General features: G+C 37.0%; 1 protein-coding gene across 1 annotated transcript; it reads right to left on the bottom strand.

The window, feature by feature from the left end:
* Positions 1-94: 94 nt before the first annotated feature.
* On the bottom strand, positions 95-26,397 carry ANLN (anillin, actin binding protein). The gene is made up of 25 exons (XM_062497283.1): positions 26,324-26,397; positions 21,983-22,136; positions 21,328-21,612; positions 20,587-20,930; positions 19,645-19,867; positions 18,612-18,805; positions 18,368-18,475; positions 17,773-17,893; positions 16,818-16,934; positions 16,073-16,299; positions 15,406-15,557; positions 14,936-15,083; positions 14,166-14,301; positions 13,664-13,846; positions 13,016-13,142; positions 12,169-12,217; positions 12,034-12,090; positions 10,813-10,851; positions 10,434-10,455; positions 9,268-9,380; positions 7,534-7,587; positions 4,876-4,962; positions 3,241-3,348; positions 1,719-1,891; positions 95-1,409 (listed from the first exon to the last, which is right to left on the bottom strand). The coding sequence occupies exons 1-25, from the start codon at positions 26,339-26,341 to the stop codon at positions 1,286-1,288; spliced, it is 3,363 nt and encodes a 1,120-aa protein (XP_062353267.1). The 5' UTR covers positions 26,342-26,397; the 3' UTR covers positions 95-1,285.
* Positions 26,398-27,881: the final 1,484 nt, after the last annotated feature.

Here is a 27,881-nt window from a genome sequence, read left to right as displayed (position 1 = left end):
GCCTACCAATTAGTATCTCAAAGGCATAGATGACATTATCAAAACAGGAAGGGTTTTACTGTTTATTTTAAATGAATGAAATAAGTCTCCAGATACATTTTGGAAAAATTTAGACATCAGAACAGAAAATGAGATTTAAAAGCAAGTACAAAAGGGGCAGGATAAAAACAGTACAAGGTAATAGAATTTAGTGTTTCAAGTGTGAATGTCTAACAGCAATAGCAATCTAAGTTTTCCACTAGTGCATTCCTAGTGAAGTAATGAGTTGGTATTTCAATACTCTCAGTGAAAAACTGAAAACTGCAAGTTTTAACTGAGAAATGTTGCCATTTTCATGATGGGTCTGAAGTACTTTTTTGATAAGCATTTGTGGACGTGTCTATGAAGGGGAGGAAGACCTGTTCTTTCAGCCAGCAGATTATTAGTTGGTGTGTAGCAGCTTCGTAAAATCTTATTATTAAACAAAACCAAAAAAAGGGCACTTTTACAGCCTATTAAACTATTCCCGATTCTCAAATGGAGAATTCTAGCTTGTAAAAACCACAAGTCCCAGGAAATATTGGTGTATACAACCCTAAACCTAAATTTTTGTTTGATTTTTTTATATAATAGTCATAACAAAAATATTCAAGACCTTCCCTTTCTATCAAAGTGCAATATACAGCATACATAATTCCACAACTGCAAATCATAGCGTATGTGCCACGCACTTATCCATACTAGTTTGTATGAGCAATTGCAATATGTTTTTTTGTTCTGACCACAAGGATGTTGTACAAGCAGAATTATCTATACTGCATGTTGTAGAATAAAATTGACTAGTTACTTTTATGCGTGATTATTATAAAAGAACCCAAACAAATGCTAAACATTAAATCTTGTGCTTCAGCAGCATCCTTGTTAAGATTATTTTGAACTATTGGTTGTTTCAGGGAGCTGAGTTATCTAGAAAGCTTGTCTTCCACTAGCTAGTGCCTCCCTTCCTGCCCTGAAGTGTGATTTCCTGCAATAATTTAGTTGCTTAAAAAAGAGAATGGATCTAGCTAGAAGGCTTCAAAAAAAGGAGTTATATAAATATTTAGCACTTCAGAAACAGCTAATTGCTGTCTACCATACTCAAAACTAGGAAGTAAAAAGGTTTTTAAACTTTTTAAGTGAAATAAAAATACTGTGTAACATAGTCCTGTATATTGTTAAATACTCTCTCAAACTTAAAGCATAAGTGACCCAGAAGACTTCCATATTTTCATTTAAATTCTTTTCTTGTGTAGTTCCCTTCTTGAGTTTAAAGCTTTCCAGTAGGTTTATAGCAGGCATCAGGCTGCCACATGTGAAGGTCAATGAGGACTTGGTTGAGCTTTCGCATCCAAAGGTTACGCTCTTCTTTAGTATCAGCAGACAGCCAGTTCCTAGAAGGCAAGGAACCCAACATATTATTCTCCACCTCCAATTAGTTATTGCAACAAATGTCAAACCAATCAATGGTAGGAGCCCAACAGCAGGGTTAAAAATTAAGTCAAACATTCCACAATCCTGCAAGCTAGACACCTGGCATTTCCACTTCTAGAAAGCATTTAAGACTAAAAGCAACAAAACAGTTCCAGCACCATCTAAAACTTTAGCATTTAAATGACAAAGCTGTAAAGCTCCTACATTACTAAAACTATCACATGAGGTAAAATACCCTCCCCACAATCTCCATGATTTTACGCACTCACTTTGTAACACAGAGCGTGTCTCTGCATTGGCTGACAAGGGTCTCACGGTCATCTTCTCTCTGAGGCCGGACAGTTATTAGCTCAAAAGTGTTGGGACGGGCACAGAATTCCCTGTTGGCCGGTTCAATCTGATGATTAGTGCAGTTAGCCAAGTTTATCCGGCCCAAAGGATGCTGAAAGTAAAATCAGCTCATCAGTCAAGAACACTGCAATTGAGTAATTCTGACCAACATATGCTTTGACAGCTTCAATGATATTAAGTGAACACATCTTCCTTCAGTCAGTTACTCCATACAAAAAGGTGATGCACGTGCAGTTGTAAGAAATTTATTTAAAAACCCATGCCTTTATTTAACGTAATCATGGCCTAATACAGATCTTTCCGAGTGACATCTATCTCTGCACGATGGAACAGATATAGTAGGGGCAAGGGGGAGGCATTTCGTAAGTTCAATATTTCTGTAGATCACCAAAATATAGCTGACTCTCTCTCTGAAAAATAGTGAAACAAACCTAGATTTTCCAGAACAGAATCTGGAAAACAAACCAAAGTTTCTTCCTTACAGACAAAAGCAAAATAAGAACCACCTTCTTGTTTAACTTATTTTTTTTTTACTGTCTTGTCTCAACAGTAGGCAGAGATTTTTCCCTCTCTCCTGACAAGGAAAGAAAATACACTGATATATTTTGGCAATGTCAACTATCAGCATATGGTCTTCCTCTGTTAGTAGGTAAGAAACTAAACTCGGGCATCTGGATTGGCAAAGAAGTCCCAAAAGGATCGAAGTTTACCACAGAGTTTGGGAAAGAAAATGTTCTGCCACTAAACAAGAAAGTGTTTAATGGTAAATAACTTCAAGTGAGCAAGAAAAACCTTCTTGAAAGCAGTCTTTAAAAGAACCTGGAAATATTTTAGTACACTGCAGGAACACATTAAGGAGACAAGAAGTGACACCTCAGTGACAGATGAACCTCTGATTTGTCTCATTAGCCCAACAAGAACTTAGTTTTAAGTGAGAACCATTTAAGAAGTACCAGCTCCAGTACAATGTGGAGCTGCAAAGAAGACAAGGACTTCAAACAAGATAGTCTATAATTACAACTATGCTTTTGCAATCAGCAAAGATTGCCCACTAATTTCTTACTATATTATTGTTAGTCATCATTTTCTCTAAAACTCAAGGCAACTAGATATAGTCTGCTTATTGAGCTGTATATGTGAAATCAATTTCAATTAAATAATTAGTGATTTAATGAGCACAATGGAAGGCCTCAAAACTAAAGGGGAAATTACGTATAGATCTGCCATCACTTTTCCCCCTTTCCTACTAGACAGGGATTTTGCCCTGATTTAGGTCAGCTTTATGAAGACAAGCCCCCTCCACTCCCCAAGGAAGCTTTAGGAGCTTGAATCCCATGCTTTACCAGCCTAAAGCCTAAACATTACTGTCCTTAAAAAGGAACAGCTGCTTGTGTAGGGTAGCACAGAACTTTAGACTTAAGCTTTATAAAACAGCATTACCTTTAGTTTCTCATCATCTGGGTATGTCCAATAGGAGATACAATTTCCAGACAGCACACACCAGCGTCTGTGCCATGCTCCAAATCCACTGACATCTTCAAACATAGTCTTAAAAAAAAAAATTAATGGGGTAACTTTGTACCTTGAGCTTGGTCTGTATTTGACTATTTTTCTACCAGAACAGTTCTGTAAGTGGAACCCTTCATAGGGCTAAATGAAAGAGAAGGGAAAAAAAAAAACATTACACTGAGAGGTTTCTACTCAGTTTATTTTCCAGATTGTGTAGAAAATTAGCTCAACATGATCACTCTCAGATCTGCAGCCTTGTGATAAAAGGTACCTATCATTGCTGTTTAAAATTACCAGATTTTCATGTTGATTGTAACAAGCATTCCCATTATTTTAAGCTAAAGAAGGGTTATTTATAGGATATGAAAGTATGGATAGTTCACAAAACATGTTCAAAAAACCATTATTATTAGATATTTGAGTAATTTTTGACTTGCAAATCAGGATTAAAAAACATGCAGCTACTAAAGAGGCTGCTCTCAAGAGTCTGCTCAGTTCAAAGGAAATTAGAAATTGATTTTTGAATGTTTATGCTGGCAGTTCTTTCACTGGATGCTGGATTTTAAGCCTCATTTCCTTAGTGTTGGAATGGAGAGTTTAGTATCTAACTTCTGTTCCTGGTATCTCCTGAACTTGTACAGTGCTTTTTTTCCAATTAATGTGGGTATTGTGATTCTCACTCTTCACAACTCAGATTATAATATTCATTGATGTAGGGAGTTTTCAAACCCTTACTCTGAACAAATTCAGTATGTATGTACATCATTCTTCAGGTTTTACATACTAAGCAAATATTTCTCAAATTAGTACACAGAAACATGGGACAGCAAACACTGTAAGCATATGAAATGTTTGCATCTAATGAAATCTGTTCAACTTCAATTAAGTAAAGGGAAAAGAGACAGCAGTGTTTGGAAAGAGTCTAAAGAAATCGTGATTTCTGGAAACACCAAGATAAGAGCAAATGCTAATGTTTCATTTTTTCATAGCACATTTACTGCCATCTTGTGGACATTTCAACAATTCCAGCTCTTGGGCCCAAGTATCAGCTGGATTTTCTAGGTTCAGTTTTAGAGGGAACTACACAAGATGTTTCTCAAAAAAATACTGTTGTTTCTTGGTCATTTTGAAAGGCTATAAACACAATGGAAAAAACCCAATCTTTTGTTTTATAAGACACACACAGAAAGAGTCCTATAAAATTTTCTGCTAAAGAAAATAAAATCTCATCGAACATCACAGATTTTAGCAAGAAGCTTAACTGAAGTGCAAAAAAACAAATAAGCAGGTGTTTAGAAGAGAGATACACAAACTCTTAAAAGGTAACCTTAGACTGTTGTAGAAGATAAACTAAGAAACATTTGTGGCCTGATTCAGAGATGAAAAACAAAAACAAAACAAACAAACAAATAAAAACAAAAAACACAACAACAACCACCCAAAAAACAAACTAAAAAATTATCAAGCCAGTTTTAAGCTTAGGTGCAACATTAAAAAATTACTACATTTAATAGGACCGGTAATTTCCAATGCAGGAAGTTGAAGTGAATACAGTAAATACCTTACCAAGAACCCTTTCTCCTCCACCAAAGAGTCTACTTGGCATTTCAATTTCAGATATAGATGACCTTCCAAAGGAGACAAAAAGGGAACCTGCAAAACGTAAAACAATCATTTAATTTTGACACCTTTCAACTAAGTCTTACCAGTTCAAGCAAGCCACCTGCACTTTGTTCTTAGGACCTTCAGCCAGCAAGAAGCAGTCAGAGTCAAGCAAGACAGTAGTTGGCTTCGAGTTCATTTAGAAGCTTTCCAAGAATTATTTATTAGTTTGCTCATACATATAAACATGCACTCTAGCTATAAAAACAGGCTCTTCAAGCATGGTCGGAAACAACAAGGCACCAGTCCACACCTTTCAAGCTTCTGCCTCTGTTTGACACCAAGTTGTTCGGAAAATATCAAAGTGAGCTTAAACAGGAACAGTACTTGGATACCATAAGCATTTTTGGCAGATACTGATGGAGTAGTGCCTACTGAGATAAATCTTTGTATAAAAGAAAAATCTAGAAAGGGGAAAAGTAATGAAAACAGTTCTCAACTGGCACTCAAGGTGTTAAAAACATGTATTAAGTAATTTCTAACAGAAAAGGTTCCCAGTCCTATCTTTTGCCACTGGGAAAAAAAAATAGTAGCTTCATTACTGGACCAGAGGTCAGTTAAACAGTTGTTAGTCAAGAGTTTTGAGGAAGAGCATGCAACAAAGGTTTGCCTTTGAGCTTTCCCTAATACTTCCACACAATGCCTCATTACCTTGACTACTAATATGAAATCACATCCCTTCCTGCCACCCTCCTCCCCCCTAAGTAAACTGAGGCGAACTGCTAATTCAACAAGAAAATGATGACATACCTGGCATTCTACACACCGTATTTTATTGGTATTTTATTGCTAATCTGAATAAGCAACACTGCTAAGAATTGTAAAAAGAAACTGACAAAAAATCAGAAACGTTGCTATTTTGTATTCTTAGAAAAACCAGGAAAGTCGATGCCGGTACTCAAATACAAATAAAGAACTGTTTGCCAGGGAATAGGCACAGGCATGCATACACAGTAACAAAATCACTTTCAGAACTATAGAATCAATGGCAATCAAATGGAACTAAATTTTGCTAGTAGTTCAGATGAACAGGAGTAACCCTCAGTAGTTAAAAGTGCACATCTGTGGGCCTCAGTGCCTGCAGAACACCAAAATCAGTGTTGTGGTTAGAAAAATCAATCACCTTCAAGCTGCAGACATCCTGCAGCTTCCTCCCAGATATAAAACATACAAGCAAGTGATCAAATCATCAGATCTCATACAAGCAGGTGATCAAATCATTTTTATATGTTAAATCTACTCAACTAACACAGCATGTAGGGCTTTGCTCCTGTACTCAACAGGAATAGAATAGCACAGAAAAATTCTAAGCATTAAGTAGGAGCCTGCATAATCACCTGAGAAGCAAAAAATACTAAAACAATTCCATGTAACACAAATAAAAAATCCAGACTGATACAACTTACCAGCAAAAGACAACTATAACCCTACATGCTACACCAGGAAATAGTAGCATATAACACTAATAAAGCACAGTAAAACCCATTTCTGAATGAGGCCTTGAGGTCATTTGGTCATTTCCCACTTCAAGTTTGAGTTTTGCATCCCCTTTAAGCTTTATGTCAGAAGAGAAGAATCCAATTTATGAAATTTAAGTGAAGAACCGTGTGACAGGCAAAGCAGAGAGACTGTATAACAAACACAACACAGTTTTGCAGAGCCTAAAACACCATTACTAATTACTAAAGCAAGTCTCAAAACACCCTCCTGTACACATAATGAAAAAATATTGAGTTCCAGTTAACAATACATCTCTTTCAAAGGTGATGGAAAGAAAGCAGTTGGACAAATATCCAGCTAGATGAAAAACTAAGCTAAGTTATCTTGCATTCTGGTGTGAACATTCAGGTATTTGCCATAGGAACACAGCTTAATCTCATAGAAGATTTATCTGTCAAGGGTCTCAAGATAACTCAAGAATTCAAAAAAGTGGTTTCTTATGAGACTTTTGATTAAAAATAAGAGATAATAGGTCCTAAAATTAGCACTTGCTTAATTTTGAGAGAAAACATCAAGATTTATTTAAAACTTTCTTCTGCAGAACTAAAATTATTAGCTAGATAAATATATATTCTAACAAGGTTAGAATAGAAAACAAGATTATTTCAGTCCTGGGAGATTTTAATTTTCTTCAGCAGCAAGTTGTGTTCAACCAAAATTTAGACTGCCAGATACTTTTCTCTGCATCTCTTATCAGCACAGCAGCTGATTCTAAGTTCTGCATAGTTCATCAAGAAGCTGGCTTAAATTCCCTGACTAGAAATAATTAAGAAACACCTTCCTCTAATGATCTAGGAAGACAAAAGAAACATGCCAGTTCAGGAAAAACCCTAGGCAAGCTATATAACTGAGTTCTAGCAACATGCTTATTATTGTGAAAGACCAGGGGTAGCATTCCACAAGTCTTAAATGGTTCTAGCATGATGTGTTTAGTTAGTAAATCTTTGTAAGTATTTTCTCAGAAGAATAAAAAAAGCTGCAAAAAAGGCCAGACAGAAATGAACAACATGCACTAGGAAGCAGTTTACTATATTAAATTATAAACTAAAGGATCATAGCAACCTTGTGTTGGAACATATAGCCCAACAATCCTTTTTCCTCCCCTTCAAAATTTATCTAGGGAAAAAGAAACATGCTAAATGCAATTACTGTAAAGTTATGGTTTAGAAGAAAAAAAGGACACAGTTACACATGAGTATATTTGGTCCTTTATACCCTGAATTTTAACAGTACATAAATAAAAGAGAGTAATGACACTAAAAAAAAAACCACCAAAAAAAAAATCACTGTGGCACCAGCTAGTTCCATATGAGAAACACATGAAGCAAGTTAAAAAGCAGCTGTTTGGTACAGCCATAGGCCAAGTCAAAACTTAAATTTTACTGAGGTAGTTATTTAACAAAAAACCCCTAACAAGTCATAAGAGTAATAAGAAGTACCCTTCTTGCCAGATAACTAAGACTGCATCTGCAAAAAATCAACCCAGTGAGAGTTTCCCTGGAATTCTTTTTGAACACTGTTTTTGCTATATTTCACTAGTCCAGCCCAATGTCCTGTCATACAATGTAAACCAACGAAGTCCAAGCCTAAATTGCTGAATATAATGCAAAAGCTGATTTCATTAACTCCAAGAATAAGAGGTTTCCAATCAGGAAGCTATACAAAGATTTCTACATAGTTCTGGTATAGTATAGTTCTACGTACTATAGTTCTGGTTAAGAGGAACATTTATGCTGAAGAACCAAAGCTGCTATTTCTGAAAGTCACATAGTAACAAAAGTGAAATTTATCCTTTAAGTTCTGCCAGATGTTTCAGTAAAGGGATCTACTTCTATCTACAAAAGGTAAAACTTCTAAAATGCAAGTTGGGATTATTGGGATATTTTAAGGCTTATACACAAACACAACTAGTTCTTGTTTTCTCATCTCTCATCAGAAGCTGTTATTGCAATAATACTATCATCACAATAAGACTTGATTGGCCAAAAAAAAAAAAAAAAAAATAAAATTATGCTGGTGTTTGGGTACCTTAAGCTGTGATTTAGTACTACCATAAACTGCAGTAACATTTGCATTAATTTAAAGTAGCTTAGGATAGCTGCTGGCATTAACACCTATTAAAATAGGTTTTTGGTATTAGATATTACAAGGTTAGAGATGACAATGAATGTAAGAATGTATTTTTTAAACTTCTCATAGCAAAAGCCGATAAACATTATGTTTAGACAAGGAAGTAGCAACAAAATTCAATAATAGCTCTCCAAAAACTTATGACTATTTGCTTCTACAAATTTAATTGGGATATAAAAGGGAAAAACTCATACTCCTAAATACGTTCAAATAGCAATTTTTAAGTGCAGAAAAATTCAAATACTTCATTATCATTAAAACATGCTTAATGCCTTCTTTAGTGATAACTACAAGAGTAGGAGCAACAATATGAAGACCACGTATAGAGAAGCTAATTGCACAAATCAATTTTTTTCAGTGAAAGCAAAACAGTAATCAAATTCCTTCATTATCTTTGCATACCCATACCTTACACTGAGCTACAGAAATCAAAGAGCATCTGGTGTAGTAATGTAAGTCTGTTTATCTCAAAATTACATTTCATTAATATGAAATCATATGTAAGCAACAATTATGCAAAAAATTTTAATAACTATGTAAATATCTATAAACCAATATATTATGTTTCATTGCCAAGATGCTACTTTCACCTGAAAAGTAAATCCAGAGTAATTTTTCTAGTAATATGCAATTACCTTTGGATTAGTAACCAATAATTTCCGTTACCTTGTCCAATGCAAATTTGGTATTTCCTACAGAAGACAGTGATAACTTGTGGAATCCAACAAGAATGAAATTTGTACTGCGTATGGCATTTGGACCAGCTGGACTGGCCATGGCTGTGGAGAAGAGTTAAAGGGAAGTCATAACAAAATACATCATCAGGATGCTGCAAGGCTTAAAAAAACTACTTTATTTGCACTACTGTAAGCATGCCCAGTACTCCAGGAGAAGTGCTCTTTGCAGTGCACCCCAGCAGCACAATCAGAGAGAATCTTTATACACACTATTCCTCCTCAGCAGATCTTTTCTTTCAGAAACAAGCTTTGAAAAAATCCACAAAGGAGAAAACAAAGCATTTTAAGTCCCGGGGGATGGAGAGCATGCTAGGGCACTCTACAAAGTACACACTCCGTGCAGTAGAAACATGACTTTTCAATCTCTTAACCTCTTCTCAAATTACACACTGCAATGTTCCAGAATTTGTACTTTGCTTTGCACTTACATCATGAGAAACACACACTGTAGCTCAAGAATTTTACTAGTTGCAGCAGCATGACACACATTCTGGATTTAGCTCCTTATGAGAGGAGCTTTGGCTCCTTTAGCTCTGGATGAGCTCCTTATTGGAGCAATTTCTGCTAAAGCTAGCTCAAGTATCTCATACTTGAGTTAGAGAAGTGTATTTTAGAATTTTAGAAGCACTTTTATCCACTTAGAAAAACACAGAGATGCTATTTTTCCCTGTCAAGGATCAGAAATATATAAACAAGTTTATACATGGCTTTTTTGTATAGATATATATACAAAACACTACATACAAGCAGTATTTCAGGATCTGTTAATATTTTCAAATTATTCTCTATTACTATGCTGACAGCAGACTCTAGTTCTCTACTTTAAAAGTCATTAAATTAATCTGAATTCATACTTTCAGGAAAAAATGTAAACTATGGGTACCTGATACCAGATTTTAGTTTTGATTTTGTAAAGGTATCTTCTATTAAACATAAGGGTAACTTAGATATAAGCACAGGGCGGGTTTTTGGGCTGGAAAATTCAGTGTTTCTTACTCATGAATTGCCATCTATTACTAGTATTATTTGATATAGCAGTTTTGACAGCAAGTGTAGATTATTCATCCTGGCATAAAATAGTTACACTTTCCTTACCTGGAGTAAGAAGGCTGCTTTTCTAGGAAGAGAGAGAAATAAAAGCTTAGTGAAAAAGTACTTCTGACAGTTTCTATGAAGACAAATCTAAGATAAAAAGAAATTAGATCTGAAGTACTTTAAAAAACCCAATCAAATAGAAAAAAATCAAAAAGTCCAAATAAATGTGTAGTAACTTCATATTTACAGCATTACACATGTAACAGAGCTGTTTCTTGAGCTGTTGACAGAAAAAATTGGCAGTAAACTTGACAATTTATAGAGCATTAAGTAAGGGACAGAAAGAACCTGTTAGGGGAACAGTTTTAATCTGTGTGAGAACATGGCCTTTGAAAGGGGTCATAGTCAGATCTTGTTACAATATTACAGTCATACCTACCGAGGTAATAGATGTTAATAATCTCTTTGGAGTAATAACCTACAAAAGAAGACAAGAAGATAAATGCATTTGCTACTGAATTTGTCCACCTCATTTGCATGAAAATTAGACAGTGAAACTATTGAATGCTTATCTTAAATGTTGAATGGGTACTCATTACTATAAGTCTTGGTTTTAGACAGAACATAATATATCTCAGTGAAAGAAATGCTACATATCAATGAAAATATTACTACAGAAAAGTTAAAGCATGCATTAACTTGGAATGATTAGCATATCTGAGAACACCTATCTTAGTAGGCCCTCTTACCTATGTAATGGGATTTCAAAGCTACATTTGTTTAACTGAAGGTAAGAGTTAACAGTAAAAGTATAGATATGTTGACTATACTGCTGTTATACATAATTATTTTCAAATTAATATCTCAAAGTATGAGACTGTATATTAAACACAAACTGGAATTATGTACTCTTATTGAGGCTGAAACACAAGTCTAAGCAGCTTGTCAAAAAGCAGATATAGGATGCCATTGACAAACCTATATAACTTCCTATCAGCAACTTACCTACAGCAGCACAAAATCATTCAAGTAAAAATTCCTTTAAACTACAACACAGGAAAAAAGCAAACCTGGGACTTGAAACTTTTATTAGAGAATAGGTAGAAGCTTTCACTGTGGGAGTCTTTCACTGTGCCAAAAATAAAACCAAACCACCTCCACAAAGGCTTGTTCAGGGTTACATATCCTTAAAAAAAGCACACTTGATATGCACTCCCTTATTAAAACAATGAATATTTTAACAAGTAAGCATCCAGTGCTTATACTTAATACTGGAGAGAAAGAGTTTTTAGTTGATCAATAAAACCTTTAAGACAAATCAAACTCCAGGGTAGGGTATATTGACTGGCATAGTTCAACTGAAGTGGAAAGAAAGGGCAATAAATCACTATTACAGGCCCTAGACCTAATAAAGAAAGGTCTGCAAAGCATAGCATTATCCAGAACTAGTAAGACTTCTTCCCCACCAATCTATTTCAGACTCATACAAGTGCTGCAGATCCAATCTACTAATTGCTGTTGGTCTCCATAATCCATCTGTCATGGCAGATGTTCCAAGAAGGAAGTAAAAGCAAACAACAGATTGTCTAAGACTATCAGTCAGTTCTCCTAGTGCACCCTCTCTTGAAACATTACATACGGATTTTCAGGTTCCATTTACCTTAGATTTATTAGTCTTTTTCCTTTTATCAGTGCTTATAACTTCTTTTCTCTGCAACTGTAAGGCAAGAAAGTATTAGAAAGTACAACACATCATTCTCCCTTACATCTTCTCTTGACAGGAGATGATACATACCCAACTGTAAACTTCTATATTTATTTCAAAGTCATTTGACACATTGTGCCTAAAAGGGAAGAATAAAAAACAAGTGAAAAAAACTGAAGCAAAAAGGCTTTTGTTTTGGTTTCTGGCAGGGTTTTGGGGGGTTTATTTTGCTTTTGTTTTGGTTGGTTTTGTTGGGTTTTAAGTCACTGTTGACTTCTTCCCTCCTTTTGCTCCTTATAACTGTCCAAAGAGCAAGAAGATTTTAATGTACTACTATTTTAGAATACTTTCCAGAACTCAGAGTAGAAAAGGGGACAGGAGGACAAGGGGCAGATGACATGCATCTACCATTTCTCAGACTGCACCCTCCCCGTCACAGAATGGGTTTCTGCGTAAATAGCTTTAAGTGAAGATTCCAGAACTTTAAAAACAGAGCTTATTTTGAAGACTTATTAACAAACAGCTATTTGAACTCCCAATACTTTTTTAGCTGATATGTGAGAGTCAAAGTTATAGTTGTAAGAGCACTATTTTTCCAGATACCAAAACCATACACCTATATAAAATGTTAGTTACTGCAAAAAAGAAAAACACGTCTCAGGCACAGCAATCCATCTGTCATTGCAGGTGTTCCAGGAAAGGAAAAAAGGCAGAAAATGCAAGAGATAAAAGAGCTGATGGATAGTTGAGTCTAGACTGCTCTTCTGAGAGAAGTGCCTTTCAGCTATGTTTTCTAGAAGGAAATGGCTATACCAGAAAATCTCTCCATCCTTTGTTGCAGAATATGACATTCCAATAACTAAGACATTAAATTATTTTATGTATGCTCCACCATCAGAGTTAAAACTGGTTCAAAAAAGAGTTTCTTTATACTTACATAGTAAATGTCGTAGTAAAAGTAAGAGCATCTCCATTCAGAGAATTAGCAGTACTTGCTAATGGAGTTGCAACCATGTTTTCTGCTCCAGATCTCAGTATTATAACATAGTAGTAATTTCCTGCTTCTGTAAGTACACATCAGATGGTTTGGTTAGCCAGAGGACTCCAAGTATCTAAAAAAATCCCCAAGTACTGCATTGCTATTAAGCACATCTGTTTCACCCTACTTAAATCATTTAGTTACAGTTACGACTTGCTTATAAACTTAATCTTGAAACAATTTTATTTTCTTTATGCTGTGTCTACTAGTATTTACAGCAACTGCTTTACTGCCTGGGGCAACTCAGGCCAAACCTACATGAACCAGTGTGTGAAAAGGGAGAAGAACTTTGAGTCAGATCAGCAGATAATCTTAGTTCTTTATACTCCGTAGTCTACACATCAGCTTTCACTGAAACATCGCTGAAGCATCAGTGCAGAGGACACCACCAAAAAAACCCCAACCAACCAACCACCACAAAAAAAAAAACCACCAAAAAAACACCAAAAAAAAACCAAACAGAGAAACAAAAAAAAAAGTCAGAAATATATGTAGGGAGAACGAGGAAAGAGGAAAAAAGAAAAAGCTTTTGTTTGCTAGTTTTACCTGGCTTTTGAACTGTAGCACATACAAAGTCTGCTTTTAGAGGTAGACACATTTCTGAAATAGAAACAGATCCCCTGGAGGGAACAAATTCAGTGGATGTAGAAGCCGCTTTATTTGTTTGATTATGTTGTCCCTTGTTCTTCAGTTTATTCAATTCTTCCAATAAAGCAGTTCTCTTCTCAGCTGCATGAAGAAATTAATTATAGTTCTACAGAAGAAAAAGTACTGAACAACTTTTTCTTGCCGTTAAGTATGTAAAATGCAGCTCAAATGTTAATCATTTTACAGTGTAGTAGGAATATAAGGGTCAAGAAAGATGCTAAAAATATCCTCTTCCCTATATAAAGAGATGACAGAAAACATATACTATCATAGTCTTTTTTTCCAGGTGAAGAACAACTAATAAATGGCCACAGTGTAACACAATAAATGAGTGGGGAAGAAATTATGAACTCTGACAGAGCATTCATTACAAGAATTGAACTTGAGTATATAAACCTACTTGCAAAGAGAAGTAGTCTCTCTGCTTCTGCTTCTTCTTGTGACCCTTTTCCGTGTTCCTCATCAAAACAACAGTTCAGAGCTTGACTAGCCTGATAAATCACTATCTGTTGCATGTTGATTTCATTGTTCAGCTCCTAGAGTAAACAAATAATAAAAATAATTACCAAAAAGAGATCTTTAGTGTAGTGTTCAAACAAGGAAATGTCTCAAGATGAGCATTTTTGGTGGGGCAATGCTTCAGAAGAAAATCAGATCCTTTAGAGAGAAAAGTACAAAAGCCTTGCAGTTTACCATTACTTCAGCAAAAGAACATTGCAGCACAACTTTTTTTTTAATATCACAGGTATGGTGGGGAGTGAAAGACTCCAATATTCTATGTTCCATATTCTGTCTAGTCTCCCCTTCACCTGCAAAAGCAGCACTAACCAGAAATCCAGCAATATGCATGAACAAAGCACTAGTAAAGATCAGAATATTACCTACTGAAAGTAGGTAGTTACAAATTCTGACTAATTCAAAGGTAGTGCTACAATGCAAATTGTCTCCTTTTCAAAATAATGGCTTGTTCTCTCCAGACCTAATCTATAATATGATCCTTTCAAGAGAAACATTATCTGTTCAAATTAGGCATCATCATTCCCTACCATTAGATATTTATGTTAATTTTTGTGGTTCTAAGCAGTATGTTAGTGTCCTAGACATTCACAAGGGCAATTAAATTTGGAAACAGTACATTAGGAAAAGGATTTTAAGAGGCATATTAGGTACCTGGATTTTCTTTTTGATATTGACTTGATCAGATGGGCCATTTCTTCTCATTTCTAGTTTCGAAGCAACATCATCTTTGCGAACTATTATTTGCTTTATTGAAGGACAATCAGTTTCCTTAAATCTTTGGGATCTGTATACATCAACACTTAAAAAAGGAAACCCCACAAAATGTTTCACAGGTGTGCCAAGCTCTTTTTAATACATACATAGATATGTATTATATATTGAAATTTTCCAACTTGCTTAAATAGCTTTAAAGAAAGCATTCCATCAGCTGATTTTAAGTTTAAGCAACAGAAAAGACTACACAATCTACAGTACTACAATAAAGGCTGAGATCTTGCAAAAAAGATGAATTTGTAGCTCAGTTTTGAGTTTGAGTAGTATGCATCATTAGAAGAGTTAAAACACTGGCTTTTTAAACATGTACATTCACAGAATCAGGGGTGGGGGGTTGTGTTTATTACCTGTAAGGAAGATTGCAATCTTCCAACATAGAACCAATACTGTCTCCAGATTCTGCCCTGGGAACTCTAGTCCTTTGGAACCTCTCAGATTTCAGACTTACATCACTGATACTGCTACCTTCCCCTGTTGACTTAGAAGGAGAACCAAAGGCCTGAGGAAAAGGACACATATTACAGATATATCTGTTCACATAATGTTTTCTCTCTCCTTTACTTGTTTTACATATAAACAGTAAATTTGCTTAATATTATTTTATAGATGATATTTTACAGATATGGACATAGAGCAAGTTTATTTATTTAAGGACAATAACAGATTATCAGCGAGATGTGACCTTTAGTTTCCAATCAGTACAGTTACATAATTCCTGCTCTTCAGATTTTTCATCAGCAGTCACTCCACTGAATGCATATGTACCACTGCAAGTCCAGTACTAGTAGTAACAAGTTTGGTATAGCAGAAGACCACTTGTTTAGCAGAGCATCCAATATGCTACACTATTTTCAGAGAAAAATAACTTATGCTTTCATCAGCAAAATATCATTTGTAACTTCTTTATTTGCCCAGGTATACTAATACTCCTAATGTCACATTTTTACCACAGCTCACAAGCCAATCACACATCTGTGATAATCAAGCCCTTCCCCACCCTCCCTGAATTCTCACCTCTGAAATAACAGATTCCACTAGAGGGGTTAACAGAGACATTAATGAAATGTTCAGTGACTCTTCCTGCTCATCCTCATCACTTTCACCTTCCAGGCTCATGCTCATTTCTTTCTTCAGCTTTTCTATGTCTGAACCATCCTCTTGAAGAATTTCAAAAATCTCATTTATCACTTTTGAGCTATTCATCTCATTATCCACAAGGATTTTGCCTTCATATACTTCACCTGAAGAGTGACATTTTTAAATACATTAGTAGCATCAAGACTCCCATTAAACAGAGAAGTAAACTCATTTTGCTTTACAAGCAAGCATGATTAAAAATCACTACTTACAGTTGTGCATATAGAACCTAAAAGTACACTTCCATGGCTATTTTGATATACTATTTTTACATATACTGTATAATCAATGTAGAAAGGGGATGAAAAGACAAGTTTTCTGAACAATTTCAACCTTTTAGCTCAAATACATCTTAACTCCAAGTCAAACAGCAGAACAGTCATTTCACAAACTTTTAATGTCAGCTTTTTAATATGCCTTGAAGACTTTAATATCCAGAGAGATGGGTTATGTATGATAAAAGAGGTTTCCTAATTTGTTTTATATAAACCTCATTACGAAGCACATGGGGGTCAGCAAACAGATAGTAAATTCGTTGTTCAGACTTGAAGGATATTAACACTGTCCTAGACAAGTGGCCATAGAGAGCTAAATTATTAATATACATCTATGCAATACAAACCTTTCGGTTTCTCATCAAGTTGTTCAAGTTTTGAGATGGACATTGCTTTTACAGGGCTCTTCAACTCAGCAATCTTCAGAGGACTGGGTTTATGGGTCTCTCCACATTTAGAAGTATCTAAGGGAGTTATAAAGAAAAGAAGTGTTATGTCTAGCCTTTATTTTAGTTATTGAATTTTACAAGTTTTATTAACAAAAACCACTAGATTAAATATTCCAGTTAGCCACACGTCAGGGAAAAATATTAGAATATCCTCTACAACCTGTATATCTAGATTTCCGTCTTACAATCAGAAAACTGACATCACAAGAACAATGCTGAAACCATAGTGAAGTGCTGACACTTTAGAGCAAAAAGAGAAAGTTTAAAAAAGACAAACAAAAATATCCACTACAAACCGCTGCATGCAAACCAAATTTTTCTAGGTCATTTGATTGTACAAGTGAACAGTCTACCAAACAGTGTAAACTAAGTTCACACCTTTTCCACAAAGAGCTGAGAATTCTTCTGCTCAGTAAGTACCAGAAAGGATGTCAGGAGCACCTCACAATTCTTTTTATGTGTCCTACCATAAGAATTAATATCATAAAAGGATACTGACAAGGGAAGAGTTCCCCCCCCATTAGATTCTAGTGGCAATCTGTATACTCAGGATAGACTAAATAGGTAACTGACAATTCTCATTCACTTCCCTGCGCTTAGCCTCCATTAAAGATTTAAAACTTAGGTATGTTTATTGAAAAGCAAAAAGACAATCTTGCCTTGCCACCCTTCCAAGTGGTATAGGAGTGCAGAGTACTACTATCACACGAGAAGATTTAGACAAGATAATCAGCAACCAAAGGAGAGGTCCAGCTGCACACATCAGTGTTACTGGCCTCTTTCTTTGCTCACGAATATCAAGTGCAGTGCTCCTGTCCAGCACTAGTCACAGGCAAACTGTGACAGTTCTCACCCGAAGACTCCACTCTGGGAGATTTTGCTGGCCTGTCACCTGCTGATGTGTCTTCTGATGATTCAAGAGCAGAGGCATCTGAACTACGAGGATGTTTTGGACTAGCCTGAGACTGGCTTTCCTGGAAAGAATAAAAATAGAATGCATTCAGAAGTTAATGTTCGAAGTAACCAAAACAAACTTCCAGAAAGAAACACATTTTAACATGTACCAGGAAAAAGAGGTTACCTATCCAGTACCCTACTTATTTATCCAAGATATTTAGCTGAAGTAGTAAATGTTAGATATGTGTTAGAAGCTCTTCTGCTTTTGCAGTTAGAGAACATAAAACCCCCCAAGACTTAAGATCAAAAAGTAAATAAATCAATTGGCTCAAAGCAATATCCCTTGTCTTAGTCAATTCTACCAGAGGTAAAAAAATCTAATACTTTCCTAATAATCATACAAATAATTCAACAAGTGGTCTTGTGCAACCTAGGCACTCCCAAAGCACAGGTTTTTATCCCTTTTATACATTTCCACCTATAACTCTGTATTCAGATTATGTTAAAAAAATTCAAAGTATCATATTTTGATTGATCAGGTAACACATTACCATTTTAGCTTCTGAAAGCTTCTTCTTTGAACTGTCACTTTTCTCCACACTCCACATATTGCCCCTATCAAATCGACCACGAAGGCATGCAAGCTCTCGTTCACGTTCCTAAATAAATGAAGGGAAATGGGAGAAAAGCTGACAGCTTTAGGATGTCACAACATTTCAGATTACTCAGGTAGCTGCAGAACAGTAAGAACCTTCCCCAAGCTTATAAGCTAGCTATGAATGTAACAAGTCATACCTGTTTAAGATGAAGTGCTAAACTGGCAGTAGAGGAATTTTCATTTTGTTTGAGAAGCCTCTCCTGGATCGTCCTTGTATTTGGGGTAACAATGGGTGTTCTGCACCCTGGTGTATTTGTAACAGGGCTATGTGCGCTACGCTCTTGACAGCGCTCCCCAAATCGTTCCAGGAAGGGCTTAATTCCTGATCCCCCTACAAGAACAATTGTTTTGCCTTGGAAAAAAAAAGCTCACAAAATTAAAGAAAACACTGCAATTTTGTATCCTGATGAAGGTTCCTAGTAAAGCAATTAAGCTGCCTCCTTTACAGCTCTCACTCTATTATACTCTATACAAATTGAACCTGAAATGTAAATCACAGCAGTCCATATGTAAAACACCAGTTATTTAAACTGGTTTGTGTTTTCCAAATTTCCTCTAACACCAGCCCCACTTATATCTTTAACAGAAATAAGCATTCTAGTACATGAAGAGGATATGTTGTTTGGCATCCACTCTGCTTGATTGAGCTTATCATCATATAACTGTCAGCATATCAAACTTGCTTTTCTGGCCATCATTTTTAAGAGTTCAACATGATAGTCCAGGTTTTTGACATAATAAGCAGTTGAATTTAAAACTGAAGATGTTTACTTGTTTTGACATCAATGCTATCACTGAAAATAAAGACATTGCAAAGTTAGAGCACCTATGTGGCAAGCTTTGATTTCTTCTAAATATGAAGGCTCTTGACATTATATCAAATGAATACATACAGTATCCAATAACCTGAAATAAACTTTGAGTAATCTCAATTCATGTTAGGCTGCTTTTGCTCTTAAGAGTTACTAAAACCATGTCCAAGAAAACATCCCCTGCAAAATACAAAAGCTGTAAAACTTAAAATAATTATCACAGAACTCATCAGCATTTTACTCAAGTTACAGCTCAAAATAGGTATTATCTGGTATGGTACCTTAACTAATATGTAGTTCTCAACACAGCACACATAGGCCTAATTTGAATATTTACTGAAGCTGAAAAACAGACTACCTGGTGTTGTGGGTTTACCCTTGGGTTCAAGTTGCACATGTGTTCCTTTGACTGGCTCTGCTTTGGACTGAAGTGTTTGAGGCAAAGCTAACTTCACTGTTTGTATATCCTCTTCAGTTTTCTGAGGACTGCAGGAATTCTCTGTTAGCCGTTGTTGTACTTCTGATTCTTTAGAACAGGGATCAGGAACTCTTGAAGTTTGTGTTAAAAAGCTGTTTGTATCCTTAAAAAGGGAAAAAAAAAAAAAAAAGAGACGACATGTTCTTATTCTCTCAAGAGAATAAGAAAAAGAATTAAAGCACTCTTCATAGCATACTATATCACCTAATACACCTATTCCTTCAACAAAAGAAAAAAACAAGAAAAAGTGTTAAGCTTTAAATAGACCTTTTTTTAATCCAGTATTTCAAATTGCTTCAGCATTTGATTCCAGATGCTCTTGCCAGCTATTTCAGGTATTATCCCACATTTCCCTAAACAACAATGCACATGACAAATATTATCATTGCAGAAACTGCATAAATTGAATAGTAAATGTCTGTTACTACTTATTTCATAATTCTAATTGACTCTTTGCACAGCAGTAACATTTACAATTTCAGTCAATCAACTACCTGAAGTTGCAGAGTGAAACCCGGTATCTGTGGTATCTGTGTAACAAGCCCCCCTTCTGATGGTCAAGAGCAGCTATCAAGCATATTGATATCAACAAAACATATAAGTACTCTCATCTTCAAGTCTCACTAAAAGGAATTCTAAGCTGTTTCAGACCTGCTATTAAGAAAAGGACGTGTGGGATTGCAGTAAAGCAGAAGTTGTAAATAGACTAAGACTGCTTACACTAAATCTTTAAATTCAGATTAAATAGTTATGTGCTAACATTAGTCTGCCCAATACAATACTCAAATCAATTTTTAATCAGCAACTAAATCAGAGACTCACCGCTTTCTTTGAGTTTGCTGGTTTATTAATAGAAGCCTCAATAAGCCTTTGAGAACAGGATGCAGCTTCCTGCTTTACACTGCTACTATTGATTCTAGCAGATGCTCCACTTGTAGTGGACAATTTGGATAAACAAGTAGTGCCAGGCTTTTCTTGTGCATTGTTTTGCTTTGCAGATGGATGATTTATGTCATCTTCCCAGGAACCAATTGTAGCAGCAAGGTTAGCTAAATGGCCTCTTCTCCCAATAGGGGTTTCACTTGCCAGGGTACTGGATGTCTTAGGTGGAGAAACAGTCAGATCTTTTGACTGTAGAGGAGACAGAGGAGCACATTCAGAGGGATCTGGAAAAAAAGAAAGCACATTTATTTTGCTAATAAAATATATTGAGATATAGTTGCATATATTGTTTTTATCACAAATTAGATGTTCTTGACATCAACAAAATCAAACTACCAGCCCTGGAGGCATTGAGACTAAGAAAATTAAACATTTTTAATCAAGCAGTTTACTAATTATGTCAGCGTTGTGAGGAGCAAGGCATCAGATTAGTAGAGGAAAAAATGTTTGAAATTAAGCTGTTGACAACAGCTTCAATATTTTAGGCCTGCCCTAGTACTGTCTTAGAATTCTTTAAGAAAACATTAACCTTCCGACACACAAAATTACCTTCTTCTAGCCAACATTATCATCAATGCAAACATTGAGAGGCACCAGTGGTGCTTAGCAAGAGAAACATACCCTCACTATCCCAGCAGCGTCGCTGTTCCACCAACTTCTGCATACGTGTTTTGACTGAAAGGGCTGCAGGAATTTCTGACTTGGTGTTTGGTTTTACTCTCTTAAGAGACTGAACCAATGAAGCTCTGTTAGTAGCAGTTTCCTGTGATTCTGAAGTCATCTGAGGAGAATCATGGCTTGTGGAACTTGAAGGAACTGGCTGTACATTCTCCGAACTAGAAGGCTGAGTGTCTATATCATTAGGGCAGAGCCTTTTTGATGGTGATGGCTTTGTATCTGGTTTTACTGGATAGGTCACAGTATTCAAGCAAATTAGTATTCAAATAATCTAAAATATTTTCTGACAACACAAAATTGTAGTGCAAATAAAGTTATGATTTATGAATACTCTGATATGCTTCCCAAAAAATGCCTTTCCCAAATCTACCAAGTACGAGGCACTTTCTTTGGCATTATGAAATTATTTCTAATTAGTTTACTAATAACTTGGCACATCTGCTCTCAGGTCTAGCTAAACACAAGCTGGTCCTAGTTGCCAGATAACAGCATTGACCACTGTTTAGTTTAAGATAAACGCTCAGTGTTTTCACTTTCCCTTTGGAAAAGAGATGGGACTGGTATCAAAACAATCTTTATTAAACATGCCACAAAATACCTTCATGACCTGGAAGAGGTGCCTGGTTACCAGTTTCTGCCAAAGGCTCTCTGGCCCTCTTGGTCTGCATTGTGGGTCTTGCCCCCATCTTGGGTCGCTCTGCCATTTTCCTCTGCAGGTTCTCTCGCCTGGTGCGGGTCCTTTCGAGGAGTTTCTGAGTGGTCAATAAGTCATGTGTTACCAGACATTGCAGTGTGTTAGCTGGCAACACCTCAGATTAAAAAGATGTTAGAATTCTTTTTAGCACAGATAGCCAGTAGGTTCCAAATTTTAGTCATTAAATCAACTATTGTCTCCAACTAGCCTGGCTCTGAAAGAAAATCAGACTAAAGAGAGACAAGCAATGGCAAAATTAATGAAGAGGGGCTTCTATAGACTCCAAAGTCATCAGAAACATTCAAAAGTAATTTTTTTATCCTGAATCACCACATGACAGTCTTGATCTGTCAAATCTTGTTAGCAGGGTTTTCTGAAACATTCCTAAGGCATCTAGTCAAGTCACCTGACTGGAACTAACCCTCTAATAAAACAAAACAACACTGAAGCGATTGTGAAGAGGTTGCAAAAAAGTTCAACAAATAAAAACATGGCTATCAATATTAAAAAAACTTGCTATCACACCTTCTAAATCAAAAGGTAAACTCTGCCTCAAACTTAAAGAATAGACTGATATTATACCTACCTGTATTATGATAAACTGCCTGTTTATTAAGATATCTCTATACAGAAACACATATAAATACTAATTATAGATACCAGTTATGCTACATAACATTCTTTTTCATTCCCTACCCATTGGAATTTTGAATACCCTAATTGTGTTCCATATAAAATAGCTGTTTTAGCAAATGTTCCACACTAGCACAAAGTGATTCCTTACTTAAACTTAAGTTTAAAATAGGTTGTGGTTTGTTTTAAATATACCATTTGTAAGTCATTATCACTCAGTTTAATCACATCTAAAGGATACTTAATTACTCTATTGATCTAGGTTTTAAGTTTGAGACACAAAATTGTGCAATTGAACTAATGGCCTTTAAAGGGAAGCATATAAACTGCATTTGTTTAGCAGCACATAAATTATTGTGAGAACTGTGCCATCCATTATCTGTCCTGTTGAACAGCAATTAAATACATATTTCACATTTTTAACTGTCTTAAGGCTGAAGTCTTAAACAATGTTCCATTGCATGGCAACACAGGACAAAGAGAATGTCAATCTCAACAGATTTTTTTTTTTGTGAAAGCAAATTTCAGCTTTGCCAACTTTCATGAAAGAGGAGGAATTTGGGAAAAAAAAAAATCCCAAAAACAAAATGCATGAAATGCCATGAATGCCTTCAGTATAGATTCCATGCTAGTTGTGTCCACAAGTCAACTTTCCTTATTTCCAAAATGCAGAGCTACAAAGTGCATGTAATCCCCACATTAAAAAAATCCTATAGGTGATTTAGATTAACAGCTCTTCTTACCAAAAATTGAATACATCTTCCAAAAGTATTCCTACAGTTTTATTCAAATAGAGGTACATTCCTTTCTGTTTTGTTAGTTGAGCAAAATAGAGGTTGTTACATATGAGATGTCACTTCCCAAGAGGGCATACCTCTGTTGTTCAGCTCCAGTTCCTGTTGGCTTCCTGTATCTCAAATTTTCCATTCAACTGCCATAATTCCAGTGGTGCTGTTACACACAATAAGTAAGCCACACTCTACAACTTGAGACTTACTTTCCAACTTTTCATCAACAGAGTATTTTCTACAAGTACATTCTCCAAGTGTTCTGATGACAAAGTTTCAGAGTATCAAAGAAGTCTAAAATCCTAGAATGGACTGAATGGGAAGGAACCCATTAGAAAGTCCAACTCCTGACCCTGCACAGAACAGCCCCAAGAATCACACTATGTGCCTGAGACCATTACCTATTGTTTTACACCAAGGAATCTGAGTGCTATGAAGTCAAAGTCAGAGGATCACTGTGTTACAAAAGCACTTTCTAAAAATCAGAGACAAACCTTCCCAATTCACATGTTAATGGAAAACTTCAGTTTTTCAAAAGTATGTTTTAAAGTACATATTAGAGAAGATGCCTAGGCCCATACATGATTACAAGAATTTGTTCTAAATACCCTGCTTTACTAGCAGAATAAAAGGGAGCAAATAAAGGAATAGTTACAACTTCAAACAACCCATTTGCAAATTTTCCCCAAACTGCATCGCTTATTCTCTTTGCTCATCCTCCATGCTAAGAAACTATCCTTGCCTCTCTGAATGGTAAAAACTACTTCAAAGTACAAGATAACATATACAATTTCTAACATCCTGTAGTACCAAACATAAACCCTTTTGTGCAAGAAAGCTGAGTTATAAAATCAGCTATGAATAGAGAGTCACAAGTAGTATGTTCATTGTGATCCTGAGAAAGTACCCACTGTAGCATATCCTCAGTGTCATCTGTATTAATAATATGGTGAGGTTCAGGTTATCAGATTTTTTTTTTTTTGCAATATTAACCAAAAGAAACATTGTTTCAGAAATTAATTGAAAGCATGCCACTAATTCTTACACCAAGATTTATTTGGCCTTAAATTCATTGAGACACAGTAAAAAAATTGCTACTGCAAAGTGATCAGCAGACACTGAAGTAACAGTATGCTTCATCCAATTGAGGCTTCAATTTTACATAATGAACATTTATGGTGTTTCACCAGGTCTCTGCAAGTAAGAGTAAGGTAATGTGTAGACAAAGATTATTTGAAAACAATTAAATTAAAGGAATGTTATATCAAGAGAAAAAAATAGCAGCACAAACCACAGAACATAAATACTTTAAAATGGGTGCTAAAATTCTCTTTTTTCATAGAACTTTGGGAAGTTACTAAACATCAATACTAGGACACTAATATGGATCAGAACTTTACACAACAGTGGAATGTCCTCCACAGTGGAAATATTCTTCATAAGGTGACTTTTTAATCCATTCTGCAATACTGGCTAACACTTAAATGAAGTTTACTATGGGGCGTGGCCTCACAGTTGGTCATTTTCAAAGCATTTCAAAGTCAGCTATGTACAAGAAGGGTGTGTACAGATTGGAGTACCTCCCAGCACGCAAAACCATTCTAAAGTTGATTCAGTAGTCTGGACTTGTAGCATCTTATTTAAGACGAGCTGGATCATGTCACTCACACCAATTAAGGAAGGAAGTTTTAGACGTTTACACTTAGCAAGACTTTACATGGGGGTAGGGTAGAACTGCCTTGGCATAACATACTTAGTAAAGCTGTTCAGATCAGCACCTTATGTTCTTTTTAAAAATTGAGATTTGTGCAGTCATCTTTTCCGGGCACTCAAATTACCTAAAGAATGTCAGTTTGATAAACATATTGCTTATGAGGGGAGGAGAGAATATTTCATTAGTGTATCTGATTTTTCTTTTTCAAATAGTTCAGGTTTTATTGACATAGGCTATGGATTGAAGGCCGTTTTTACTACGACATTTCTCAAAGCAGTCACAAGACATCTTTAAAACTACACCTCTGACATGAAATCAGAGTACAGCACAGCACCTTTAAGAAACCTTCATACAGATTCAAGATGGCTAATTCCTCATTTTTGTATTAATTTTGCCTCTGTAAAACTTAAGCACACACAGCCAATTCACTCTAACAGCTTTATATATACATATATATATACATATAGAGGAACTGTGCCTGCCAAAGAAAGCGACCAGACGCAGGTGGCAGTAGTGGCAAATAGGACACTTCGTTTATCATATGTCCTCCACTTTGGAAAGACTTATGATATGAGGCGACCTTTAGGTATGTCAGGCACAGAGCAGCGTCAACAGCATCCCCGTCTGCTCCTGGGATCCCTTCCGCCCCCGCTGGAAATCTTATCTGCCAGACGCGCATGAAAGGCAAAGGCCCGGCTTGGAAAAGGGCCCCTTCTACGCAAACCCTTGCGCCAATCACCCGTGCTCTATCCTCTCCCGGCAGAATTTGACACAGCCCGAGCGGCTCCAGGAGCGGTGGCACCGGCAGGAGCAAGGCGAGGCGGGGCTGCGAGTGTCTCCCCTCTGCAGAGAAAGAGGGTCACTGCAAGCCCGCAAATCTCCCCGCGAGCGGGGACGAGGGTGGCTGACAGGACCCAGCCAGGAGCAACTATCCCGCCCCGACAGCGGGGCGCAACGAGCAGCTCCCTCACCCTTCGGACCTCAACCGGCCCCTTTCCTGCCCTGGGTCCTCGCGGTCCCCAACAATGACAACTCCATGACTCTCTGGCTGCGCTTCCTCCCCACCTGACGGCCCGGGGGAAGACAGAACAGCCCAGGCCGTGCCCTCACCTCGGTGAACGGGTCCATCGCTGTGCCGGTACCACCAGTATCCGCTCACCAACAAACAACCAAACCTCCGCCCCAACCGCTACCGGGATTTGAATTTCAGCGCCCGCCGCGCGCAGGAACGACGGGAAAGGGGGCGGTGCCCGCACTCGGACTCTGATTGACAGGAGCGCCGCCCAACCCGGCAGCAGACAGCCGCGAGCGCGCCCGCTCGGGGGCGGCGCGCCGGGAGGGCGAGCCCATTTCCCTCGCCTTGGAATCACGGCCGATTTCGTGAGGTGCTCCTCTAAGGTTCTGTGTTTGTGGTCCTGTCTGCGGCCCTGTTGCCCGGGGCTTCCTTGTGTTGTGTGCTCGGAATCCATCCAGCCGTGGCTGCCTTATCACAGAATTTGCTTGGAAAATTGTCGATTTATTGGAAAAGCTCTGAGATCATGTAGTCCAACCTGTGGCTGAACACCACATTGTCAACCAGACTATGGGACTGAGTGCCACGTCCAGTCTTGAACACCTCCAGAGATGGTGACTCTGCCATCTCCCCGCACTAATTCCCATGGCTAATCACTCCTTTTACGAAGAAATTCATCCTAATATCCAACTGAAATCTTCCCCTGGCACAGCTTAAAGACTATGTCCTCTTGAATGTACCTTCCTGCTCCTCCTCGCTGACAGCCCCTCTCCAAATTAAGAGGATTTTACCTCCTATACAGGCAAGTAGAGCAATAGTGCCTGGTTGATCACACATCTTGCTGCAGCTGCTCAGTTGGAAGGTTAATTTTTCACCTGGCATTGACATGGAGATGTCAGCAGAAAGCATGATTTTTGTGTGATGCAGTAAATGCAGAGGATATTTACCCCAGGGCAGCTGTGAAACCAGTGGATTTTTTTTGTGATTCTTGTTTCTCCTCATGCTACAGCCTGTGGGTCTCACAGAACCTCACCCACCACTTATTTCAGCTGTCCCCTGCACCATTTCACTGGCACAGCCTTCTCAGTAAATGAGAGACCCACTGGTTGCTGAGGTTCCCTCCTTGCTATCCATACAGCACCCCAACTGCCTTCACATACATGTTTTCAGTATAATCACCAAAACATCTTGTTTTTTTCATATCTGCCATTCCCATTGGGAGGCTGCTATAGGCTTGCCTGCCCAAAGAATAAACCTTGTCAAATTTCCAGTCTATCCATACATACTGGCACCCCTTTAGACCTTTTTGCTCCTATGCAAATAGTGTGTATTACCTTACGTGAATGCCCTTCTTCACTAGTACTGTGCTTCTTGCCTCTTTTCTTATTTATAGGCAGCAGTCTTTTCTTCTTTCAGCCTTTATTTTTCCTTGCTGAACAAACCAACACTCTTCTAATTGTCCCTCATTAAAAAAATCTTTCCAGTGTTTTGTTTGCAAACAGCACGGCATCAGGGTGCAATAGAATCTAAAAATACTTTTCTGAAGAAGTCTTCAAGATTGGACACTCTGGCAAACAAACATCTCTGCACTGTTCTCAGATAAACATGGGTTGGAGCAGACTGACGTCCAGCGTCAGAAATTGCTCACACACGAGG

This window comes from Cinclus cinclus, chromosome 1 (assembly GCF_963662255.1).
Source record: "Cinclus cinclus chromosome 1, bCinCin1.1, whole genome shotgun sequence".
NCBI lineage: Eukaryota > Metazoa > Chordata > Aves > Passeriformes > Cinclidae > Cinclus > Cinclus cinclus.
The sequence above is the reverse complement of the archived record's forward strand: the minus strand, read 5'-3'. Positions and strand labels throughout refer to the sequence as shown.

Excerpts from the sequence above, each read along its gene's own strand:
- ANLN (XM_062497283.1), bottom strand. Across the intron at positions 10,456-10,812 it reads TATTAACATCTATTACCTCG|AAAAGCAGCCTTCTTACTCC; the intron begins GTAGGTATGACT and ends CTCTCTTCCTAG. Across the intron at positions 1,410-1,718 it reads GACACGCTCTGTGTTACAAA|GAACTGGCTGTCTGCTGATA; the intron begins GTGAGTGCGTAA and ends CTTGCCTTCTAG.